Below are 26108 nucleotides of genomic sequence, written 5' to 3'. Positions count from 1 at the left end.
CTGGATGGTCTAAGAGGACACAGAAGCCCTGATTCTACTCCGGCCAGCCTTCCGAGGGCAAGTAACCAAAGAATGCAGCAAGTAGACTGAAAAACAAATCCATTCCTTTCAAGCACCAGCTCCATATCTGAGGAGACATTCACCTGGAAGGAAGGAGTGAGGCAGGAAAGGGCTACTGTATGTTTCTATTTTCACTACTACATCCCAACATGTGAGTTTAGATTGAAAGATGCCTCATTCAGGCCTCTATCAGTATTTTTGTTCAAAAGAAGAAAGAAAGAGAAAGAAAGAAAGAAAGAAAGAAAGAAAGAAAGAAAGAAAGAAAGAAAGAAAGAAAGAAAGAAAGAAAGAAAGAAAGAAAGAAGAAGAAAGGAAGGAAGGAAGGAAGGAAGGAAGGAAGGAAGAAAGAAAGAAAGAAAGAGAAAGAAAGAAAGAAGGAAATAAAGAAAGAAAGAAAGAAAGAAGAAAAAAAGGAAAAGAAAAGAAAGAAAAGAAAGAAAAGAAAAGAAAAAGAAAGAAAGGAAGGAAGGAAGGAAGGAAGGAAGGAAGGAAGGAAGGAAGGAAGGAAGGAAGCAAAGGTGCCTCATTCTGGCTGGGGAAGAGACTGTAGAGATCAGAATGAGGGCTGAAGAGCTAGCTCTACATCCATAGGACAAATTCACTGGATGAGTATCAGAGGAAGAATGGCCATCGTTAGCAATGGGCTCTTAGAACATCTATTCAGTACATGTTGCCAAGGTGACAACTATATTTCAAGGTCACCGAGTTTTTCTTTTGTTAAAAAATCTTGCTGGGACATCTAAACGCAAATAAAAAATGAATAAAAAGAGCAATATCAGACCAGTGTGAGTATAGTAAGCTCCCATTTTTGTAAAAAGAAAAAAGAATATGCAAAGCCATACATGTATCAGATACACAAACACACAGAAACACACACACATACACATAAGGCTGGAATCTGCACAGAACAATTCAGAAAGGATATATGAAAAAACTAGTAACCTCAATGGAGAAAAACTAGTTAGCTGGGGGTCCAGGAGAAAGCATACATCATTTATATCTTTTTGAATTTTGTACCATCTATATGCAGTAATTTTGTACAAAAATAAATTATTCAAAGTCAAGAGAAAGTCAAATTCTCATAAGATTTAAGCAGGTAACAAATCTAACTCTGAGTACAAGTCAAAGTATCCAAATGGCACCCAAGTTTCAACCAGGTGGGTACAGGACTCACTATTAGGGAGGGTTGAAGAAGGAGCTCACTCTTCAATACTTACTATGCCTACAAATCCAGATTTGGTCATCAGTAAAAAACAAAGACTCAGTTAAGTGGAAAATAGCATGGCTTTGCAGTCAATTATGCCTGGGCTCAATGTAGGATCTGTCACTTATAAACTGGGTGACTTTTTTAAGTTACTGAACTTCTCTCACCTTTAGCTTCCTCGTAGGTAATTACATTACTTTGCTGGATTATTGAGGATTAAATGAAGATCACATATGTAAATCTAGTCTAGGCATTCAATAAAGGATTCTTTTAATAGACCAAATACAAGGCTCACAGTAGACACTCACCAAATGCTCCATTCCTCCCCAATCCTCTACCTCAGTTTACTGAGGAACTAAAGGATGGGATGACATGCAAGTCTGCCTATCTGTAATGATCTGTGAATGCCAGTTGGTTATGTACTTTTCAACATATTTTTCTAGTCCTATGATGATGCTCACTAGATGTGAAAGCAAACTCTTAAAATGAAAACATATGTTTAGGTTCCCCAGATCATATTTACTCAATTCTCTCTGGCAGAAGTAATCTTTTCCTCTTCTGAATGCTTCTAACAATTTATTTGTATGTGTCTTATCATACTTAGCACATTCTACCTTGTATTACAGCCACTGATGTATGTACTTTTCTTTCCTTCTGGACAATGCACACTGGAGATGGCTGGATTGAGATCTAATTTTTTTTTTTTCACTCATAGTGCCTAGTAGAATGCCTTTTACATAAAAGGTGCTTAATAAACATCTACCCCATGAATGCAAATAGCAAAACTCATTATAACCATTCTTCACCTTTTTTATTTTATTTATTTTATTTTTTTAGCAACTACCAAATTCCTATAACAAGAAAACAGGCAAGTTTGTGTTTACGAAGAGATGTAATCTTATAACAGGAGCATTCTCTGGACTTTGAATCGGGCCTAGTGTATTTTTTGTGTTCAGCTTATACTCAGCCACAAAATGTAAGTAAGCCCTTCTGCAGATCCCAAACAAAAATAACTTATCATCCTAGATGCAGATTTTGTGGCAAGCCCTTACACATTGATGTTCCATAGTGATAAGACCAGTCAAATAACAAAATAAAAGCAATTAGGAGGATTTATTGCTTAGGAGGCTGTCACTGGCCTGGATACTAACATTTCTGTCTTTATTCCTAGTAATACTGCCCTTATTTGTTTGGGTAATGATGTGTGCCCAGCTAAAAAATTGTATTTACCAATCTCTCCTGTGCTTACAAATAACCACGTGACACAGTTCTGAGATGTAAACAGAAGTCTCCAGGTACAGTTTCCGGGAAAGTTCTTTTTTAAAAGGGGCAAACGGGGTTAGGACACAACTTTTGCCCTTTACTGTTCTTCCCACTCAGAATATGGATATCTAGCTAGTATCTGGTGAAAGTTTCTTCCTATGGATTGCAGAGGATAAAGACAGGAAAAGCATGGGGCTCCCGACAGTATCATACAGTTCCAAAGAGCCTAACTCTAGATTTCTGATTATATGGGTAAAAAAAATCCCTAACTTGTTAAGCCATGGCAGGGAGAGGGATCCACTAGATGCAGCAAAATGGAATCCTAACTGAGCTGAAATATAATCCTCAATCTACCAAAGAGTCATGCTTGTTTAAACCTTAACAAAAATACACTGCATCTCAAAAGAACAGGTACTCTTTCCACATACAGTAAAAAAAAAAAAAAAAAACAAGAAAGAAAGAAAGAAAGAAAGAAAGAAAGAAAGAAAGAAAGAAAGAAAGAAAAAGCTAGGTTCTCAGTTGTTCAGTAGTCATACTCTAATACACTGAGTGGATAATGAAGTGATCACAATTCTGTACCATCCAGTATTCCAAAGAGTCAGTAATATACAAGTTCCCAGGTATTTCACCAAAACCAAGGCTAAGTGTAATGAATTAAAGAAATCAAATTTGGTAATTAGAAACCCAGGAAAGTACTGAGGCAATGCTGAAAAGCAGATATATAAATGAATTTATTTAGACTGTTGGCAGAAATCAGCTTCCCCAGGCCTCTCATACCATGTATTGGCCCCAACTCTACAACTCCATCAACAATAGATTACATAAATTGTTTTGTCCTGATATTCATTCATAAATGGAAAGAAGAATTAGATTAAGTTCCTTCTAGGGACACCTGGGTGGCTCAGCGATTGCCTTTGGCTCAGGGCATGATCCCGGAGTCCCAGGATTGAGTCCCACATTGGCCTTCCTGCATGGAGCCTGCTTCTCCCTCTGCTTATGTCTCTGTCTCTCTCTGTGTTGCTCATGAATAAATAAATAAAATCTTTTTTAAAAAAAGTTCCTTCTATATAGATTCTAAGAAAGGTAAGGTTTGGAAACACAATACTAGCACACTGCACTTGTGGGTTAACAACCGGGAAGGGGGCTACACCATCATCAGTCAGTGTCCTGGGAATGTGAGAGCTGTGTAAGCACTGGCCTCCACTCAAGACCTGGTCAACATATACAAGACTTTTGCTTCTTTATTGGGTGTGGGAAACAGCCATGCTTCAGTAAGGAGACTAAGAGAAAACCACAGTTTGAGGGTTGGCTTGGCCCCAAGCCAAAGACTAGAAAGGCCCTCCTTCTCCCACAACAGAAGGGTACTCGTGGGTGGGAAGGAGGAATTTCTGATAGACAGAACACAGACTGTAACTTGGAAGGTTATGGGGAAGCAAGATCTGGGCTCTCTTACTAGAAAGATAATACTGTTCAGAGATTAAATTCTGGGAGGTTTTTTTTTTTAAATTCCTTCCAGAAAAACACTTCTTTTCGTCTTTACTTGGGTTTGTTGGTGATAGAGCAGAGCTGGATAACTCTTTGTAGTGTAAACTCTAAATTCATTTCTTTTTAATTAAGGGAGGAGATGAAGTACGGAAATGTTAACCTCTACTTCAAGGGTTAATGTCTTTTTGTACCCCTTTTACTTTGGTTCCAGAAAAGTGAGCATTTTTATGCATTATTCTCCCCACTGAGATTTTATCCTCACTTGGATAAAGTTCCCATTACATAGTACACAAAACTGCTTCTAGAATGTTGTTCTCTGGCAGACTAAGTACTGGGATGGTGTATCTTCCTGAGCATGTAAGATGCTAATCACTCACCTTACTACAACCAGCCAAGAGCTGTTCAATGCAAAGAACACACTGTGTCTTTTGTGTAATCATACGATGCTGTAAAAACTTGGGGCCAAGGTGAGGGTGAGGGTAGCTGTTTCTATTTTAGCAAAAGCAAGCTTCCAAAAGGCCTTTGTCTCACATTGTATGGAGTTCTTGGCTGTCTTCCATTCACAATGTTTGTCAGCTGGGACAAGACGGGAGGCTGAGCAAGAGAAACAGAGTACAACTTCTGGTACTGCGGACAAGGCCAGGAAGCAGTGCTATAGCCCTGATAGGGATGGGGCAGGAACCCAGAAGACGCTACTGTTCAGAGAGAGAGAGAGAGAGAGAGAGAGAGAGAGAGAGAGAGAGAGAGAGAGAGAGAGAGAGACTAATGACACAAATACCCGAGATAGGGCTTTGAGTGGCCAAAGATACCACCAGTTCTCTGGCATATCTTCTGATTTCTAAAATCAACAGAGAGGCTCTGTCTCCTTTAGCAACAAAGACTGAAGGCTCTTATTAATTCAAATGATCTACTCTCCAGTGTGAACACAGCTGCTTACCTGTACACAACAAGTGATTCACCAACAAAAACCACTGTGTTTCAGACAGTTCCTAAGTCAATGGTACTTGCACACACGAGAAATGATGCTGGTCATTAACAGATACTTAGAGGTGCTCCTGAGCCTCAGACTCTGTGATCTGATAAAACCAAAGATTCCAGCAGTAGTCTCTGTGTTGGTTCTTCAATAGCATCAGGACAATTGAACTGATCTTGCACCAGGTGTGTGTTATGACCAAAGATGTCCAACCATGAGGCAGCTGGCTAAGGCCAGGTCTGCAGTCCATGACCAGAAAAACCGTGAAACCAAGTAGCCCTAAGGTGGCACAGACATGAGCTTCCCTCACTAGCAGCCCCCCACCCCCCAATTCTAACAACAGAACCAGCAGTCCTACATTGGTAGAGTTGATATTCTGATGGCAAATTTAGACTCGTGGCATAGATTCTGCTTTGCTTTCTATTTTTTTTTCTCCTTCAATGCCCGGCAATGTTTGAATATGGATCACATACATTCACAGAAGGCTGGCAGTCCAAGGTTTGTTGTCTTTTTTTTGAAACATGTTAATTTCTTTAATAAGTATTCATTAGAAAAAGGAAAATAATTTGAAAAGTCCTTTCAAAGATAACCTCTGGCAACACTTAGATATTTTTGTGTATATATGGAGTTATTTTGTATGTATATACCTGTATTTCTATGGGCTTACAAAAATATGAGCATACAATATCAACTGTTTTGGAGACTTTTTTTCATTCAAATATCTAACTTGAACACTTCTTCATATCTATAAGGGTGAATCTCAATCACTATTGTTAATGGCTGCATATTTTTTTATTATGGTTTATTATAATTTACTTACCAATCACCAATAGCAGAATACTATAAATTGACACAGTATACCTATATTAGTAATTATGGAAATATGTTCATAATAGATTTTTAAGTGGGGAAAAAGTAGGCCCCCTCCAAATCTTATACTTGTATTTTGAAACTACACACACACACACACACACACACACACACACACACACACATTCAGGTTGTTACCAGTCTGTTTTGCTATTTAAGAACAGTGTTCTGATGTTATTTATATCTTTTTGCATATGCTGGATCATTTCCTTAAAATAATTTCCTTGAAGTAGAATAGCTAGCTCAGAAGGTGGCTGCTGCTTTTGTTTTAAATCTTTTTTCTATATATTCTCAAACTGCCCCCTTGTAAGGTTGTCTGATTACATTTCCATCAGTCCTTATCTTTCCTTGATTACTATGAAGAAACAGCATATGTCCTATGAAAAGCTGACTCATAATTTGATGCTAATGCCACTCTTTTTCTTTTTATAAGACATTTATGCCTTTGGATAAACATGTTAAAATTTTACAGATATCATTCTTTTAATCATTTTATCATAGTATTAATCATCCTTTCTACTTTTTCTTCTCATATCTCCCTCTAGCAATTGTGAATGAACTTGTATTTTCAATTGTCCAAACAAATAAATCTAAGGGGGAAAAAAAGTAACCAATTAATACTTTATGGCCTTGAACTTCTAAAACACCCTCTTTAATATCATTTTAACCAATTTGCTTCTGACATGGGGGTGGGTGGCGGGTAACTAAAACCCCCAAGTTGAAATTATAAAGCTATGTATATTTAAGGTTAAAAGTAATAGATAAGAGGGGTGCCTGGGTGGCTCAGTCAGTTAAGAAGGCAACTCTTGGTTTCAGCTCAGGTCATGATCTCAGGGTCATGAGATCAAGCCCCGCATTGGGCTCTGCACTAAGTATGTGGAGTCTACTGGAGTCTCAAAAATATGTATTTTTAAGCCAAACTCATAGTAACAGAGAGTAGAAGGGTGGTTATTAGAGAAAGGCTGGGAGTATAGGAAAGGGAAACATTGATCAAAGCATATGAAATTTCTTTGTAACAGGAATAAGTTCTGGAGATGTAATGCACAGCATGGTGAATATAGTCAAAAATGTATACTTGGAATTTACTAAGATTATAGATCTCAAATGTTCTTACAACCAAAAAAGATAACTATGGGAGGTGATAGATATGTTAGTTTGTGCTAATCATATCATATATATCAGAACATTGTATACCTTAAATATATACAATTTTATTTGTCAAAAATAAATAAATTTTTAAATCTCTTGAAAAAAAAAAAAAGATTCTTGCTCTCCCCTTCCCCTGCCCTTGCTTGTGTGTTCAAATAAATAAATAAATAAATAAATAAATAAATGTAATACATAATAGAACAGATATCTGCACAACTGTATTCACAGAAGGATATTCACAACAGTTAAAATGTGGAAGCAATCTAAATGCCTATTAATAGATGAATGGATAAAGAAAATGTATATACATACAAAAGCATATTATTCAGCCTTAAGAAAGAGAAAGGAATCCTGTAATATGCTACAACATGGATGAACCTTCAGGAAATTATGCTAAGTGAAATAAGCAGTCACAAAAAGGAGAAATACTCTTATGATTCCACTTATATGAGGTATCTAAAGTAATCAAACTCATAGAAACACAAAGTAGAATGGTTGTTCCCAGAGGCTAAGGGGAGGGGAAAACAGGGAGTTGTTCAATGAGTACAGAGTTTCAGTCAAGCAAGATGAAGAAGTTTTATTGATCTGTTATACAACAATGTTCCTAGTGAATGATATACTACATCATATACTTAAAAATTATTAAGAGGGTAAATTTGTGCTGTGTTGTGTGTTGTTTTTACCACAATGAAAAAAAAGTAACACATAATAAGAGCTATGAATTTTTATTGAGCTTTTTTACCATGGTCAACATTGCCCTAAACATTTTAATGCTATTATCTCATTTAATCCTCCCAACTACTGAGGTGGGTCTCATCATCATTTCTACATACAGAGAAAGAAACCAAGGCACAAAAAGGATCCATCATTTGCTCCTGATGGCACAGCTACTAAGTACTAACCTAGGATCCATGAGTGCAGAGTCTGATTTCAGAGCCCCATTCCATAATAATGCTGCCTTCCCTAGTTGTGCTATGCTGACTCCCTTTTAGAGCAAATCCATGAAATCATATTTCCCTTCCAAAGTAAATACAAAGCAAACCTAGCAATGTGTCCAATTTTCATCAGATGCATTTAAAAGACCCAGATTTCACTAACTCTACTCCAAGAAGAAAAGCTTGAAAAGGTTTTGTCTGTAAGGAAATTTTTGTTATTGATTTTAAAAGTTAAAGTATGTGTACATGTATGTATGTATTTACATAAAGATAACTCAAAATATCAGCAATGACCCCAGATTGAGAGTTCAATTGGTTAAAAAAAGGTAATTCATAGCATCGTTAGCTAGTATTATTATTTCTATATCGGAGTCCTTGTTCTCCTGATAATGTGGCTGTGTCTTACATCTCCTGATGAGTAAAATAAAATAATCAGACAAGAACCTCTAAGTTCCCTTACAACTTTATTTTTTTTCCCTTACAACTTTAAATTCAGAATTTATAAATATCTAACTTGTCTCTGCCTTCAAATGTATGGTTTGTTTTATTTGGCTCAGAATCTCTCACGTGATTGGCCTACTGTGCATCTTGCATAGAACTTGCTGTCATCCATCTGTTAGACTTCTTCCTGTGGCTGCGTTCATTTCAGATGGATGGGATTCTTTATATTTAAGAGTGAGGTCTTTCATTATCTCACGTAGTTACTGCCGTTGGGTTCCTCATATGCCCACAAACAGAAACAAACCACGGGTCATAGAGTGAGGACAGGGAATGAAAACAGTTGTCATATAGCAGTAGCAAAATCAAATTTTAAGGATATACAACAAATAAGGTTGATCCCAAGCAGCTGGCAGGTGGCCTTTTAACATACCCACAACCAAGCAGAGTTCTATACTTTGATTCATAACATTGACTCTAACTCTTTTATATTTGTGTGTATGGGCACATGATAAAATGAGCACTGGGTGTTATATGCAACTGAAAAATTACTGGATACTGCAACTGAAATTAATGATGTCCTATATGTTGGCTAATTGAATTTAAAAAAATTTAAAAAAATTTGCATGTATGGGTCTATAGTAGCAGCAGCATCAATAAATTTGGAATGGCTTATTTGACTGATGATGTGTAAAACAAGAAGAAAATGAAGAGTCACTTCTCTCAAGAGGGAGGGAGGTAGAATGGAAAAGGGCTTTCAGAGCCTTCTGATTGGGTCTGAATATTATCTCTGTAATTAACTAGCTATGCAACCTTGTGTAAGTTACTTTAACTCTTTGAGTTCCCTCATCAGTGGGATAAATATTATTACATCCAGCACACAGGAGGCACTCACTCTGTGTCCATTTCCCTGACCTCACCTTCCTCCCTCCAAGATTCCAGAGGGGCACTTTCTGGGAGCAATTTAGAAGACAATCTGGTGGTAATCAGAGGATTTCTATTACTGCATGTGATGAATCAGCATGATGAACTGATATCTATATTACAACAATGTATTAAGATTCAGATTTATATGGAACTGAAAAAGTAAGCATTAATAGTAATCATGCAAAATGATCACATGTGATAGTCACATTTGTAGACACCAGTCATATTTCCTAGTAGTCTTCTTGAAAACACTATCATAGAAATAAATTTAAAATGACTAGCAACAATAACAGAGTTGAAAGGGCAACGTGATAATTGTAGAAATAATTCCTATGCTATCAAAACAACCCACATAAGTGTTGCAAATCTTCAAACTTCTAGAACATATTTTATGATACTGCGCAACTCAATAATCCCTAACCCTATTACTAAATAATAACACAAAGGAGGGTAAAATATGGATGTTTCCAAGAGTTTTAAGCCCAGGAACACTTTCCTAAGATGTTTCTTTAAAAATCTGAGATACTTGGGATAATGTCTAGACCTGAGTTTACATATGTTTAGTAGACCTTCTCTTTTATGACAGTGTATATGATATGAATAGTAGCAGACTAGTTATAATATCTGAAGAGGACTTCTCAAATACAGTTTTACAGGTGTCAATAAGTACACCTGTGGATGTATGAACTGCAACTTAAAATTTATGTAATAATACATATAGATTAATACATATACATACATATACATATAAAATATAAATGAATGCCTTAATATATTGTCAGGATGGTAGCATATAGCATAGCATGATAGTCTGGAGGCTGGAGGCTGGATGCTATGCCTGCAGGCATACCTGGGTTAAAAAAATCAGCTCTTCCATTCATTATTTATGTGACCCTGAGAAAGTCACATTAAGTGATTAACCTTTTTTTTTTTTTGTCTGTAAAATGGGGCTAATTAAGAGGATAACTGGGAGGACTCAATGTGATAATACAAATAAAAGTCCCAGTTCAGTGCTGGATCCGTGGTAACATCCTAAGAAAGATGATCCTCATGATACCCACAGATATGTATTATCATCTCCTTACCAGACATAAGCAAACTAAAGTCCAGAAGTTTGAATAGCCTGTCCCAGTCATGGGCTGGACAGAAGCAAGATTTAAACTGAAGATTATCTGACTCTAAAGCCTGTCCAGAGGGCCTATTTCCCGAACAGCGAAATGTAGTTTTGCATATGTCATTTCACATATTTTCAATGTACCTTTATTAGGTAAGAAGAAAAGAGTTGGCTTGGCAAAATCTACTAAATCAAATGGTTCTAGGAAAATCAATCACCACCATCATCATCATCCAGAAACTAAGTGTTGTATAAGTTCCCGATAAAAGTCAGAAGGGAAAACAAAATGGAACAAAAAACCCCAACAAACAAAATGAATCGGAAGTAAGTTATGACAGGGCATCATGTTCTAGGAATTTAAGCACACATGGACAAGCTCTTCCTCCTGAATATCCCCAGTCCAATCTTCCTCCTGGATACTGTTAGAAGCATGTAGAGAGGCCTCCCCCTGCACAGTCAGCCTGTTTGCTTGCTCTCCTTGTGCCATGCTGAGGAGCTAGCATGTTATTGCTGGCTGCCTGGAAAAGCCCGGGTGCCTGCTGAATTTCTCTCTTTCCCTTCCCCCACAAAACAAACACACAGCAGCTGAAGGCTTGGAGAAACAGTATTCACTCCAGTAGGGGGGCAGAATTTTTCTAGACACATGCAATGGACTTTTAGGAGCAGTATAACAAGACTTGGCTGGGCTTATTATGGGAATCCTTTCCACACCTGTGAGGTTGTGCATGGACACTCATACCATTAGCAAAAAGCTCATTACATATGGCACTCAAGATGTACTAGCTTACTGAAAGACCCCTTGGTGTGAACCCAGAGCTGCCCCCCCCCCCTCCCCACACACACACACTTGTTATAGGAACATTCATTTCTGTTTGCCCTTACTGAATCTAGGTCAGTCTGGCAAAGGGAGCATGGTGGAAAGGGGGAAGTAAAGGACAAGATGGAGTGGAAGGATGAAAGGAGTTCAGGATGTACAGTTTTCTCCTATGAGTTACCTTGAGTTACCTCACTATGTTCAAAATTAAGTCTACTAAAAATTGAATGGCTCTGGATAGGGAATGGAACCAGTGAAAAATTAAGATGTACTTAAAATCCCCCCTTTCTCCCTTCTATTGTTAAAAGACATTTCAGCAGTTCTGCCCTGGCCATCAAAATGTCCTTAATTTTTCTGCTTTTTGGTCTTTTTTCAGTCTGGATGAGGCAGAGAAGAGAGTGGGAGGGAAGGAAAGGGGGGCTGGGAGCAGAAGTTTAACAAAGGATCACTTTAACAGAAACTACTGAGTAATCGCTCTGTCCTGAGCCAAGAATAACATCAGCTCAATGTCGGCAATTAGAATCAGGTCAGTTGGGCCTCACAGCCAGTGCGGCCCTCCTCACAGCCCCCCAGCACGGAGGGCTACTCATGCTGATGTCACCAGCAGTCACTGCTGCCCAAGAAAGTCCCCCGACTCAGCTGAAAGAAAGTTTTTTATCCTTCTCCTTCAGGGGCGGAAAGCCAGAATGAGAAGGAAGTGGGAAGCAATGAGTGTAAACTAGAGAGAAGACACACATAGGGATAGAGGAAGACATAACAGATTCATTTTACCACCCCTAGCCTATCAGGATTCTGTGATTTCTCCGCCCACCCTGAAATGCATGTTAAATGAATTAGTATATGTAAAGCACCTGAAACCATGCTTGGGCCACAGTGCTTATTGAGTGTTGGCTATTATTATTAAAAATGAAGAGGGAGGAATCTGTCCCGTTACTTATCTCTTGTCCACCATAAAACTTGAATCCTGGGAGCAGTGACTGCTGAGCAGAATGTACCCTGATAAGAAAAACGCGAACGAAGGTTTTCGAGTTTGGAAAACTTATTTATAAGGAGACTGTGGTAGATGGAGTGAACAAGATGGAAACAAAGTTCCTATAAAACAATGACTGCCTGAAATTTTATAAGGGCAATGCTAAATTTTAACATATTCAGTCTCCCTGCCAAAGGACAGAAAACAAATAACTGAAGAGGAGATGTTTCTAATCTTTCTCTCTAGCTCACTGGTTCTCAAAGTGTGGACCCCCAAAGAGCAGCACTGGCATCACCTGGGGAAGTTGTTAGAAATGGAAATAATTGAACCCCATTCCCAAACTTACATAGTCAGAAATGGGATGGTGTTTTAATGGGCCCTCCAAGTGGTTCTGTTGCTTATAATCAGGGGTCTGCAAACTAGGGCTTGTAAGACAAATCCAGCCTGCCACTCGTTTTTAATAAAGTTTCACTGGAAAATAGCCACACTCATTCACTTACATATTGTCTATGGCTGTTTCCATTTTACCATGGCAAAGCTGAGTAGTGGCCACAGAGAGTCTATGGCCTTAAGTGTAAAGCCTTAAGTGTTTACTATCTGGCCATTAAAAAAAAAAAAAAAAAAAAAAAGTTTACTGATCTCTGCTTTGACTTAGAATGATTTCTTCTTTAAAAAATGCTGGTTTTGGGGATCCCTGGGTGGCTCAGGGGTTTAGCGCCTGCCTTCGGCCCAGGGTGTGATCCTGGAGTCCCGGAATCGAGTCCCACATCGGGCTCCCGGCATGGAGCCTGCTTCTCCCTCTGCCTGTGTCTCTGCCTCCCTCTCTCTCTCTCTGTGTCTCTCATGAATAAATAAAATCTTTAAAAATAAATAAATAAAACTGCTGGTTTTACTCATCAGTGTATAAAAACGCATGGTTTCCATTTCATCTTACTTGGTTTATCATGCTACCAAATGGACTGGATTCATGCCTATTTCCTTATATACCTCAGTGATCCTACCAATGGCACTGGGCAACTTACTCTCCGATGCCTATGTTACAGTACCAGTCTTTTGTTGAGGTGGATTCAGTACATAGCACTTTCTAAATTTATGAGTGCGATGCTAGATAGAGATGAAGATCAAACCTTACTCTGCATGAATGGTTAGAGATATCCATTTCCAAACATACTCTGAATCAGAGTTTGCCTTCTTGAAATTAATACCTTCAGTAAGCTGACTACTTAAGTGCAGAAAAGGACAGAGAAATTCCTCTGCATGTAATGCAAGAAAAGTTGCATGATCTTTCCCAGATATATTTTTAGGGAATCACTAGGAAAGGCACAGTCCATGGACATAATCAACAATGTGTTATGATACAGTGCAATATATATATTTTTTCTTTTTTTTTTTCTTTTTTTTTGATTTTTTTTTGATTTTTTTTGATACAGTGCAATATAAATAAAGCTCCCTTTAATGGCCTGTTTCATGGGTATCTCTTATGGATGAATGCTAAGTAAATTAGATTTCAATTCTACCCTCAAACAATTAACCAAAATGCTAATTATATCAATGGCTATGTATACTTTAGAAAAATGAATACAAAGCATAAAGAATTCATCAGAGAAACCATCTCTATCTATTAACCCAAAGGCAGAAACACAGGACATACTGAGAACACAAAGCAGGCTTCCATCAACAATGTGGTGATAATTATAATGGTCAAGTCTAGCAAGCCATAAGCTAGACCTGAAAAAGAGACTTCAAATCTAGGGAATATTTAATAACTTATTTGCTATTTTCTTAGTTACAAATTCTTCAAGCTACAAATGTAGTTTCTTTAGCTCTCCCCACAGTCCCAGAACTTTACACTGACTCATTTTTACCTAAATCAACCATGGATTAAAAGAAGAGGAGGAAGAAATAAATGATGTTATAAACATATATAAAATTATGATGAATGATTTTCTGTTCCCTCTCCAGGAGACACGAGATAACTCCCTTCTTGGGAGTTCTGACTCCTCCCTAAGACAGATATTCTGACAGATTCTAAAAAACATGTTTTCCATATACTTCATAGTTTAGTGAACTAAACCAGTGTAATCCTCACTGGAAAAAAAAATCCACACAAGAATAGCAGTACTCTGAAATTTCAAAGGAATGTGAGTCGCTGGAAGCTAATCAAAAGAGTAAGGAGGGCTTTTAAATGAAGCAGTTTCTAAAAGGGAAAATCAGTAAAATGGTCTCTCCTTCCCCCAAACTTCAATGCCCTACAATCACCAACCCTTCCTCCCCCTCAAAAATCATTGCCATTTCAAGGTATGGAAGCATTAAAAGGGCCTAATGGTCTACATTTGTTAGATCATCGATTATACTCACATAAGGGAAATAAGGCTATTTTTGAGACCTCTCCTGCCCAGGATCTGATGAAGCTGGCATTCTCAAGAATTCTGAATGATGAGGAGTTTAGAAGTTCACAAGTTTTAAGAAATTTACACAGATTTTAAAAAGAACTAAAGTACACATTTATATCTAAAATTGTGAAAATGTAAACTGCCTATCCCTAAGACTTTATAAATGAGGAAATTTCTACATGATAGAGGGCAGTGTGGTGATCAAATTAAGATGCTACATTCCATGTTTTCTAGGTAAGAATTTTGGATTTTCCTCGAGTAGAAATGACTTACAGGAACTACTTCACAACTACCTATACTTACAATTTCTCAATTACATTGAGTTAATATAATATAGAGAGTATGCCAGCATAGAAAAGGATGAGCCAGCAATGAATGAAATTGAAATAATGTCTGGATCTGAACAACAGTTAAAAAGATTAAGTAGAGAGAGAGAGAATAATGATAATTGATTTATTTAGAGGGGGGGAAACCTTTGGGAAACACTGCTTTAGCCTTTGAGTGAATATTAACTTTGTACAAACTAATGCACAATATGTACTACATTTTTATAGGAGTAAATAACAAGAGATCAGACTGATATATTTCTTCATGTAACCAAATACAAGGGAAGCTCACAGAATCAGTACTGATTTAGGCCAAAAGAACATGTAGAACACAATAACGGATTCTAATGATTACCCTGAAATCATCAAGAAAAAGTTAACTCTATATGGCCTGATTTTTTTTTGTGTGTGAAGTCATCCTTTCTCTGTAATGTGGGCCACACTGACACACTAGTACAATTCACTTACACAGCTCCCTCACACATATGCTCAGGAGTTTCTGTCATTGTAGAGATGGTGAATAGGAAATCAGTGTTTCATTAGAGTGTAAATGCCACAACAGTGAGGATTTTTTTTTTTAAGATTTTATTTATTTATTCATGAGAGATACACAGAGAGAGAGAGAGAGAGGCAGAGACACAGGCAGAGGGAGAAGCAGGCTCCATGCAGGGAGCCCGACACAAGACTCGATCCTGGGACCCTAGGATCACGCCCTAGGCCAAAGGCAGGCGCTAAACTGCTAAGCCGCTCAGGGATCCCAGACAGTGAGGATTTTTGTGTATACTGTCCCATTTTCATGTACATTGTTTTGTGTACTATCAAACCAGAGGACCAGAAACCAAACTTGTGACCATTTCCTATGAAAGAACTTGAAACATTATTTATGTCTCAAGTCTCAACAGGTCATGAAGGATTAATATGTGCTTATGTACACCAAGTATGTAAAGATAAGGAAGTAGTACATTTAGGAAAAAAGTCGCTTCAAATGCTAGCTTTTAGGTATTTGGAAATTCGACTTTCTGGGAGCTTACTGAACTACCATCATGCAGCAGAAAGGGGGAAATGCCACAACAGAGATTTCTGTAGAGAAACATTCAAATTAAAGAAAATGTCAAAACTGGTTCAGCATTACATCCCAGCAAAGCTAACATCATGGCTTCAGAACATGACTTCCCTTAGAGTAGATTCTCTATGAACCATCCAAGCCATGGTGGTGTTGGTAAACTTCTGGGAAACTATTCCTACCCTTCCCATTGACCTTCTTCCCCACCCCCGCACACTACCCCTGTAGAAGAAAGAGACTAAGCATATGGAAAAGCCTTATCTGAATTACCTGGTGCCGGGCTCGACTCTGGTCCAGAAGCTGCCGGGACTGAAGTTTCTGTTGTTCAAGCTGCTGCAGAGCAAAATGGAGTTGGTAACTGCCTGCAGTGGGGTGATACTTGTGCTGAGGGACCACCCCTGTAGCCTTGTTATACGCGTTGTTCTCTACCTCTCCCTCCCAAGCAAAGCCACCTGTTTGAAGGCTCCTGAAAAGAAAAGAAAGCAGATTTCTTAGAGAGGTTGTGTGAACGACCTAAAGGAAAAAAGAGAAATATCACAGGTATTTTTTCCTTTATAGAGCTAAATACAGTTTGGAATTACAAATCTCTTTGTATGATAAGTGATCTGATTTATCACACTGAACTGCAGCTCCATGAAGTTGTACAAAGACAGGGTCTGCTCTGCTCTCCATTCTATTTGGAGCACTTATCCTGAGGCCTGGCACATGGTCAGTGTACAAGTATCTGGTGAAGGCTGAATAATTAAAATTGTAATTTCAGTCCTCTGTGAGGGCCACAAGGAATTCTGAGAGGAGCCAGGGAGCTTCAGATGCAGGATGGCATGTTAAATTTAAGGTAGGAAGTGAGGCACAATCATCTTCTCTAACATCAGCTTCAAAAGTATCGGGGTGAATTATACAGAATTCATAGTTTTTTTTAACCACCTATTAGTGAGCTCATGTGTCCATCATGGGATAAAACAATTGGTCTAGGAAGATCCTTTTCTCATTTTTCTAAATTTACCTCAATAGAGTCCCCGACCAAGCTGATGTTTAGCCTGTACATCTGAGGAAGGTGAAGGGCTGGTGGCCTTTGGGACTGTTCAAACCCACGCTTTGCTTTGTTAAATACTCCTGACTCCTCGTTGCCCAGGTACCAAAATGTTAGAGTCTGGTGACCACATCTGTGTATATTTCAGGTGAAATGCTCACAACTACAGGCCTATACTTGTCCTCTCGGTCTGTTTCTTCCAAGTAGAAAAGTCCCCATTTATACCACTCCATACCTATTAGGATGGCAAGTATTAAAAACAAAACAAAACAAATGCTGGCCAGCATGAGGAAACATTGGAACTCTCATGCATTGCTGTTGGGAATGTGAAATGGTATAGCTCCTGTGGAAAACATTCTGGTAGTTCCTCACAAAGCTAAACACAGAATTACTATGTGATCCAGGGATTCCAACCTCCCACCCTCCAGGTATATACCCCAAAGAATTGAAAGCAGGGCCTCAGATACTTGTACATCAATGTTCACAACAGCATTATTCCCAATAGCCAAAAGGCGAAAACATCGGCAGGTGAATGATAAACAAAATGTGGTCTATATATATATAATGACATATTAGCCTTAAAAAGGAAAGAAATTCTGACATGCTTCAACATGGATGAACCCTGGGGACATCATACTAAGTGAAACAAATCTATCACAAAAGGACCAATACTGCATGATTTCACTTAGATGAGTTCCCTAGAAGAGTCAATATAATAGAGACAGAAAATAGAATGGTAGTTGCTGGGGATGAGGAGATAGGAAAATTGGGAGTTACTGTTTAATTAGGGCACTGAGTTTTACTTTGGGATGACGAGTAAGTCCTGGAATGGATGATGGTGACGGTTGCACAAATTGTGAATGTACTATATGCCACTGAATTATACACTAAGAAATGGTAAATTTTAGGTTATAAATAATTCCCCACTGTTTTTTTTTTTTAAAGATCCCCATTAATTTAGAATTGTCTTATCTGGCAGCCCTTTTTTCTCATATTTGGTTCTCTTCTGGACCTTCTTCAACTACTCTGTGGTGTTTTTTTGTTTTCCTTTTTGAAGTACAGTGACCAGAAAATTGTATACAGAAGAAATGGGGAGAAACAGAAAGAATCTCATAGTGAACAGTCTTACCCTAAACCTGATTAACAAGGCTTGAAGAAAGGGAACAGTGCCTAATTGAAGAGAAATATTCATAGTGATTTAAATCATCCTGCTGTTTTATTTCCTCTACAAATTTCCTTTGACGTGAGGGGTCATTTCAATGGCAAAGACGCAGCAACACTGGAGTAAGGTTATGCAGACCTTCCTGAGGCCTGACCTACAGGTCACCTTGTTATTTATAGCCTGATTCCTAATGACCCCAAAAGAGCCTTGGGAGAAGGAGCAAAGTAGAACGCCTGCTGAGTCCAGAAGCCCAGGCTCCTCTCTCGTCTGTGTTCTCCCCCATAGCTTCATCACTTCAGGGGTCTGCTTTGGTTCCTCAGCCTCTCTCCAAATACCTCATCAGGGGTTAGGTCTGGGTATTGTATTCTGAAGTCCATGGATGAAAGGTTTTCTACTTACATAATCTCACCTCTGATAGGCTACATCCCTTGCTCATCTCCTCCGACAGTTTGGCTCACACAATTCAGTTGCACAATTACATACTTCCGGCTAATCTTCTCAGAGAACCATACCAAAAGGCTCAGAGCTTGCTAATGAATTTTTCTGAGTAGGACACTTGATCTTCAGTGACCCTCAGCGTGCATGCTGTTACACAGTTAAGAAGACACGTTCTTTCCTGAGGGGCTTCCAGAGGTATAGAGAAATGTGGCAACCAATGACTGAATAGAAATAAGTGCCTAAATATGCAAATAAAATGTTCACATTATTCCACAAAGTGAAGTGTTGAATGAGAGTCAAATAGGAGTTACAGGGTGAGGAAAGAGAAAAGCTTAATGAAGAGAAGGTGCAAGAAACAACTGAGCTGGTCGGGGAACTGCATCGGCTCTGAATGGAAGGAGGGATGGTGGAGAAAAGCATCCAGGTATAAATGAAGAGAAGGGTGGAGGCAGGAGTGGGCTGATCCAATGAACAAATGAACACAAGGAAACAGACAGATGAAACAAGCAGGAACAGCCTGGCTTGAATAACCGTGAGACTTCCATATCAGTTAGGGCAAATAACAGAATTTGGAATGAAACCATTACTTATGATAACTGCACTGAAAGTCAGAAAATCCATCAATTGTGATTCTACCTCCATTTATGGCTTGCTGGTTATAGAAGTTTCTAGCCACAAGTAGCAATCTAGACTCAGAAATTAGATATATTTTTTAAAGATTTTATTTATTTGAGAGAGAGCAAGTGCAAGCAAGAGAGAGGGACAGAGGCAGAAGCAGACTCCCTGCTGAGACTTGTCAGGACCCTGGGATCATGACCTGAGCTGAAGGCAGATGCCCAACTGACTGAGCCACCCAAGTTCCCCAGGAATTATATATTAAAGGATTTTTGTAACTCTGTTATAACTGTTATGTCAGAATTCATCTTATTCACAGGCTAAACTGGTTTTATTTTCTAGAAGCTGCTTTCATAACAGATATTCCTAGGAGGCATTTACTTTTCAAGCCTTCTTGTTGTGCATCAGAAATAAGAGGAATGAGGCCCTCTAATGTGGAGACAACCAGGGACAGATTCTCAGGTGTATGTCCACGAAGCAGGGCTCTGTGAGTGGAAGGAGTAGAACAGCGGGTCACAGAAAGCCATAGAAGAGGCCACGGAGAAGAGGTTTGCTCATCTAACTGCACACATGGTGAACAGACCACAACATCATAAACTATGACAGTAAAGGCTGCTTTTACTCTCATCAGTAATCTAAGCCCAGTCTCCAAATCACAAAAGAAAGTTTTTTCAAGCAAGTAGAAACTTTTAGCAGAGGCAGAAATTTTTATAGGGCACCTCTGGATGGGGACAGGAGTGCTCAGATGTGTCAGGCAACATGGTGAGTGCCGCAGGAAACTTTGCTTTGGGTGCTTTGAGTGATGGTGGTAGTCCTCAGGCCACGGTATCTCACAATTAAAGCATGAGCCTTGGGGGTCTGTAATATGTAAGTTCTACAATGACTGACTTAGAAGAAGTCAGGTGCATTCTCATTTGGACCTCACTGGAGTTTACATATCTCCATATTCCTTTCAGTGGCATCTGATAGTTACCATTTCTAGGCAAAATTCCATCCCATCTCCCTGAACCCCGATTCACTGCAGTCTACTAGTAATACATTTTCTACTCCCATCAAAATTTTAAGCTTTTATTATTCTCTCTAGTTTTTATTACTCTTTGCTCAATATAAGATATAATATTGTATGTATTCCCTGCAAATAATTCCTAAGAGTTTTGTATTATTTCTAGAAGAGAGTAGAGAGAGCCAAGAAAGTTAGCTATGGAAATACTCAGAATGTCTACCATTTGACTCAAATTCAAAGATTCAAAGTGAACTATGTTGTATTTCACCTTTACCACATATGTAGCTAATGGGCACCAAATGGCAAATTCTTCTGAACATAACTTTCTCTCATTAGCCTGTTCATTTAGAACTTCATCTCACTTTTTTTTTTTTAATTTTTATTTATTTATGATAGTCACACACACAGAGAGAGAGAGGCAGAGACATAGGCAGAGGGAGAAGCAGGCTCCATGCACCGGGAGCCCGACGTGGAATTTGATCCCGGGTCTCCAGGATCGCGCAGTGGGCCAAAGGCAGGCACCAAACCGCTGCGCCACCCAGGGATCCCTCATCTCACTTTCTATATTACACTGTGGCATGGCACTATGGCATAGCATGGCAAATGTTTCTCTGTAACAGCCCTTCCTGTAGCACGGCCCCGAACTCTAGCCAATAAATATTTTCTCCTTTGCTTTACTATCTGTTCCAAGAAATAGGTGTTGGTTTTTATACACTGGAGGCACTGGTTTTTTTAATTTTTTAATTAATTAATTAATTAATTTTTTTTAGGCACTGGTTTTTATACAATGCGTTGGTTTTTAGCAAAGCAAATCTCATCAGGCAGTTGCACTCTCCATGAAGATATACTTCCAGATTTTGTGAGAATCATGTGACTTCACAAGAGTGTAGGGTAAGAATGAGGCACAGGAATGTAACAGTCATAGAGCAAGTGTGATCCCACAGTCCATTTCCCCAGCCTCCTTCACCCAATCCCAACAAGACTTGAGCTACCATGTGTAGGGAGGGTTAGGAGGAAGTGTGTGAGTATAGGTATTAAGGACAGCAGAGGCTATACTTTGTCTATAAAAGACTTTGAGACTGAGAAGAAGCAGTCATAGCATCCAATTAAGTGCTGCAAAGATGCTGTAAGTGATGAAAATCTCACACATGACAGAAGGGCTCCTGCAAGCAAAATGAAGCAGTGCTGGCCATTATTAGGAAGCCCTGAGATCAGAAATGCATCATGCAGGGGTAGGGGGTGGTGGTGTGGAGACTTCTCTTGGCTTAAAGGGATGTTTCCATGACAAAGTTAGAGTGATTCTGCATGGAATGTTGTGTGTCCCATTCCCAATGCCTACCAGGACCACTGGAATCAGGCCACATTCCCAAAGGCCACACAGGGAAGAAAAGAATAAAGCAGGGTCTGCTCCTCTGGGGCCTTCATTACACTAACTTCTCTGTGCTTCAACTATTCTCATCTGTGAAATGGGGCTACAACCATAAGCTATTCCAAGAGCTGTGGGGGTTAAAGGGCTAACAGGAGTGAAAGTATTGGCACACAGGAAAGGCTCCAACAGTCTATCACCACCACAAATATTACTATTATTACTACTCTTCCCCCTACCAAATGATTCCATTTCACTGCTGCCCTACAGTCCTTTGAGGTAATATACAGAAACACAAACTCAGTCATTCACCATCAGAGAACTCTGTGTTACCAAGTTAGCACAATCCAGCCGTCAGCACAGTATTAGTTGTGAAGTCACAGTATGCAGTTCCAATTTACTAAAAAGAAAAGCTCTGCGGAACAGTATCTCCAAAGTATTATTATAATTGTGTTGCATGCTATATGCGGAGGACTAGGACAGGTTATCTGGAATAGGATAAATCTGCCTCCTCTTCAATCCAATAAACAGTGGAGGCGGTAGAGGGACATACATCCATCTTTTTTATACATTCGGTTTTCTGCTCAAATCTACTTCCTGATCTTCCATCAGAACTGATCATTCTTGCCTTCTTCTAGCCTTTACTGGTGGTCTAAAGAAAGGACTGTTTATACTCTTTCCTGTCCTAACATCCTCCCCAAGGTCTTTCAGCCTGGCCTCCATCCATATAAATGTAGTGGCTTCCTTTTTTCTGTTATGGAGGGGGCTCCACAGAGTCAGAGTGAACTGCACAGACCTCTGGGATTTTCCTTCAAAACTCCTAAGCTCAGAGGGGAGTCCTACTCTCTACTCTCAGAAATAATGAACTAGAACCTTCTTGGTTTTAATGTCACTCCCTCATTCTCCATCCTGGATTGTTACCTCTCCTGTAGTTAAATCAGAGGCAAAGCCCAAAAAATATTTAAAAGCATCTTTTGGGACTTCTGCTTTTGAGCAAGCTGTAGAAAATTTTAAGAGACCATCATTCCTACCTTAACACAAAGAACAAGTTGAATAAACTGCTAAATCATACTTATTTCAAACCCAACAAAATGCTGAGGATATACAGAAACCTAAATGAATAAAATTCCAGGAAATGAAGCAGCCTTAAGCTTTCAGCCAAGATGGACCTCTGGGAGGAGGAGGTATCTGTCACAAATAAGGGTTAAGGTACAACCACCTCACTTTTGACAAACTCAACACCTGCATAGGGGATGGTATGATATATTAGATTCCTTGAAGCCCAGCCACAGAGTGAGTCTGCAGACACCCATCAATTCTTCACCAAGTGCATGGGGAAACTGAAGGCTGGGGACAGGGCAGGAGACTTACCCAAGTCCCTTACAGAAAAACTGTGTATATTACTCTTTGACTTTCACAGAAACTCAACAAGTGGTATTTTGTCATTAACAATAAACACCATGAGTTGTTTTCCTTTAAGTGCTAGGTTCACTGTTTATTTTTGAAAAAATGTCTGCCAAACATCTAAATCTGAATAACCAGAGTTCCTCTATCAGTTGTTTTTTCAAGTAAAAACATTTAATGAAAAAAAGCAGGGTAGCCCCGGTGGTGCAGCGGTTTAGTGCCGCCTGCAGCCGGGGTGTGATCCTGGAGACCCAGGATCGAGTCCCACATCAGGCTTCCTGTATGGAGCCTGTTTTCCCCTCTGCCTATGTCTCTGCCTCTCTCTCTCTCTGTGTCTCTCACGAATAAATAAATAAAAAAAATCTTAAAAAAAAAAAAAAAGAAAAAAGCAGCTAGTTTGGACTCTAACTCAGTCACCAAAGAGCTTTTGCTTGAGATGACAATCACACAGTATGCAGAAACACTCTATGCATACATCCTATTTTGTCAGACAGAACATTAAAAAGATATGTAATTCAGAGTTGAGATTTCATAATTATTACTGTTTAACACGGATTTCTTAAGTAGCTCTGGCATTTCTCTGTAACTACAAATGTTCTGGTGGTAAAGATTACTACTATAGTTTGGTGCAATGGCCTTAATTTGTGCTAAGGCATGAGGAATTTTATAAAAACACCATTGTTTTTGTACCATGTGCAAATGTCAACATAGTGAAAAAAGGCAAAAAATGTCTTAGTGCTACTATAAAAACTGTTTTGACCCTACTGGCTTCCTAAGAGGGTCTTGAGAATGAACACCCACCCTGCAACCCCAGATCCATGAACAGAACTTTGTGAACCATAAACCTGTAGCAATAGAGTCTGGGGACAGGAGGGAAGAGAGCACATTGGAAGAGGACTCTGCAGATACCAAAAAAGCTGACATCTAAGATGAAAAGCAGATATCCTTGCATAGTTCAGAAAACTGGCCACATGATTTTAAAGCATAAAAGGGTGCTCCCAACCTGCTCTCAAAACATCTGAGGCCAGAGGTGAACTGGAATCTCACTAAGGTTGCAACAAAGTCCAGAGTCAGTTTATTATCAATTAGATCAGCTCAACCACTTCTCTTCCTGCCCCTCTTCCTCACATTTGCAGCCTGAGAAAAGGATAAGCATGTCTTTTTTGGGGGGTGGGAGGGCAAATAATATTGACTTAAGACTCTGATTTTACAAAGTCTTTTAAGAAGCATACAATCAATAATAATAAAAGTCATGCAGAAGCAAGAAAATGTGATTCATAAGAGAAAATAGTCAAGAGAAGGGCACTGAGAGATGGCTCAGATATTGGACTTAGCAGGCATGGACTTCAAAATAACCATGATAAATATTTAAAAGGGTCTAGTGTAAAAGGTAGGCAACATGTATAAACAACTGGGGAATTTCAATAGAGAGATGAAATTTATTTTTAAAAAGGACCAAACAAGAATTCTAGAAATGAAAAAATATAAAATCAGAAATGAAGAATTCATTCAAAATGCTAATGGCAGACTGAACATAATAGAGGAGAGTATGTAACATATATAAAATTTGAATCTCAGAAGGAGAAGAGAGAGAATGGAGCAGAAGGAATCTTTCAAGAGATAAAGGCTAAGAATTTCCAAAGCTGTTAGAAGACATTAACCTACAAACCTAAGTAGATCAGCAAATCCCAAGCAGTGGAAGTACAAAGAAATCTACACCCAGGCACATCACAGTCAAATTGCTGAAAACTTAAAGAAAAAAAATCTTAAAAGCAGCGAGAGTGGTGGGGTGCTGGTTGGCAACGGTAGAAACATTATCTACCAGTGAATAACAATGCAAATAGTTGCGTTGTTTACTTATCATTAGAAAACAAAGACCAGAAAACAATGGATAGATATATTAAGGTGCTGGAGCAAAAACCATAAAAAAACCCAGCCAATATAGACTTAAACATTTCAACAACACTCTCCACTCACTCAGTCTATTTGACAATTATGTAAAATTACCCAGTAATTTTAGAATAGTCATTTATTTCAAGTGCACGTGGAGCATTCACCAAGATAGTCCAAAAGCTGGGCCATAAAATAAGTCTCAGTAAAAATCAAAGGATCAAGATCCAGAGTATAATCTGACTAGAATGTTATTAAATTAAAAATCAATAATAATATGTCTAGAAAACCCCAAAATATTTGGAAATTAAATATTACACTTCTAAATAATCTATGAGTCAAGGAAGAAATCATAAGGCAAATTTAAAAGTGTATCCAACTGAATGGTAATGAAAACAATCAAACAAAATAGAAGAGTACTTAAACAGAAATTTATAATATTAAATGTCTATATTAGAAAAAATGTATAAAATTAACAATCAAGCTTCTACTTTAAGAAGTTAGAAAAATACGAGCAAGTTAAACACACAAGAAGTAGAATAAAAAAACAGAATAATAATAAAATAAGTCAACAAAGTAATTAAACAAGGATGCCACTAGACTGAGGTAGCTCTAAGCCTTGGCAGCCTATATAAACAAATCAAAACCTAAGCCAGCATAAAGGCACTGAAATATGAGAAAATGATATTTAAGAACGACCAATCATAAGCAGCCTACTAGGCTTTCCCAAATAAGGCAACTGCTTAAGCTGTAGTCAGTCAAGTAATTTCCTTGCTTTACTTAAGAGGTCTGCTCTACTTAAAAAAAAAAAAAAAAAAATTAAAAAAAAAAGGAAAGAAAGCCTTGCCCATAGTGCCTGCTGGTAAATTACTCCTAGCCATTTTCAGTTTGTGTGTCCAATAAAATCAATATTTGCTCCAATGAACCCTTCCAAATCTCAATGTACCTCAATTTATTTTTTAACATGATGGAATAGAAAATAGGCAAACAGAGAATATCAATAAAATCAAAGGTGGTTATTTGAAAAGATTTTAAAAGTTGGTAAGTTCCAAGCAAGCTGATAGTAAAGAAAAAAAAAAAGGACATAAATTATTAATATCAAGAATGAAAAAGAACATCATAGAGTGTATAGATATCAGAAGTATAACATAATACTATGAATAACTCTATGCCAAATATTCAACAACTTAGATAAAATGAAGAAATCCTTGGAAAT

General features: G+C 38.4%; 1 protein-coding gene across 50 annotated transcripts in view; it reads right to left on the bottom strand.

Annotated features, from left to right (window-relative positions):
- Nucleotides 1–26108, bottom strand: part of TTLL5 (tubulin tyrosine ligase like 5) — a 267856-nt gene that overhangs the window by 66577 nt on the left and 175171 nt on the right. For all 50 annotated transcript variants that reach the window (XR_012002256.1, XR_012002255.1, XR_012002270.1 and 47 more), the window contains one exon: nucleotides 16255–16450. Coding sequence is in view for 19 of the 50 variants with exons in the window: in XM_072762072.1 (XP_072618173.1) it covers nucleotides 16255–16450 (196 nt within the window). In the remaining 31 variants the exon portion in view is untranslated. The remainder of the gene's footprint in view (nucleotides 1–16254; nucleotides 16451–26108) is intronic.

This window comes from Vulpes vulpes, chromosome 6 (assembly GCF_048418805.1).
Source record: "Vulpes vulpes isolate BD-2025 chromosome 6, VulVul3, whole genome shotgun sequence".
NCBI classification, from domain to species: domain Eukaryota; kingdom Metazoa; phylum Chordata; class Mammalia; order Carnivora; family Canidae; genus Vulpes; species Vulpes vulpes.
Note: the sequence above shows the minus strand (reverse complement) of the source record. Positions and strands in the feature narration are given on the sequence as shown.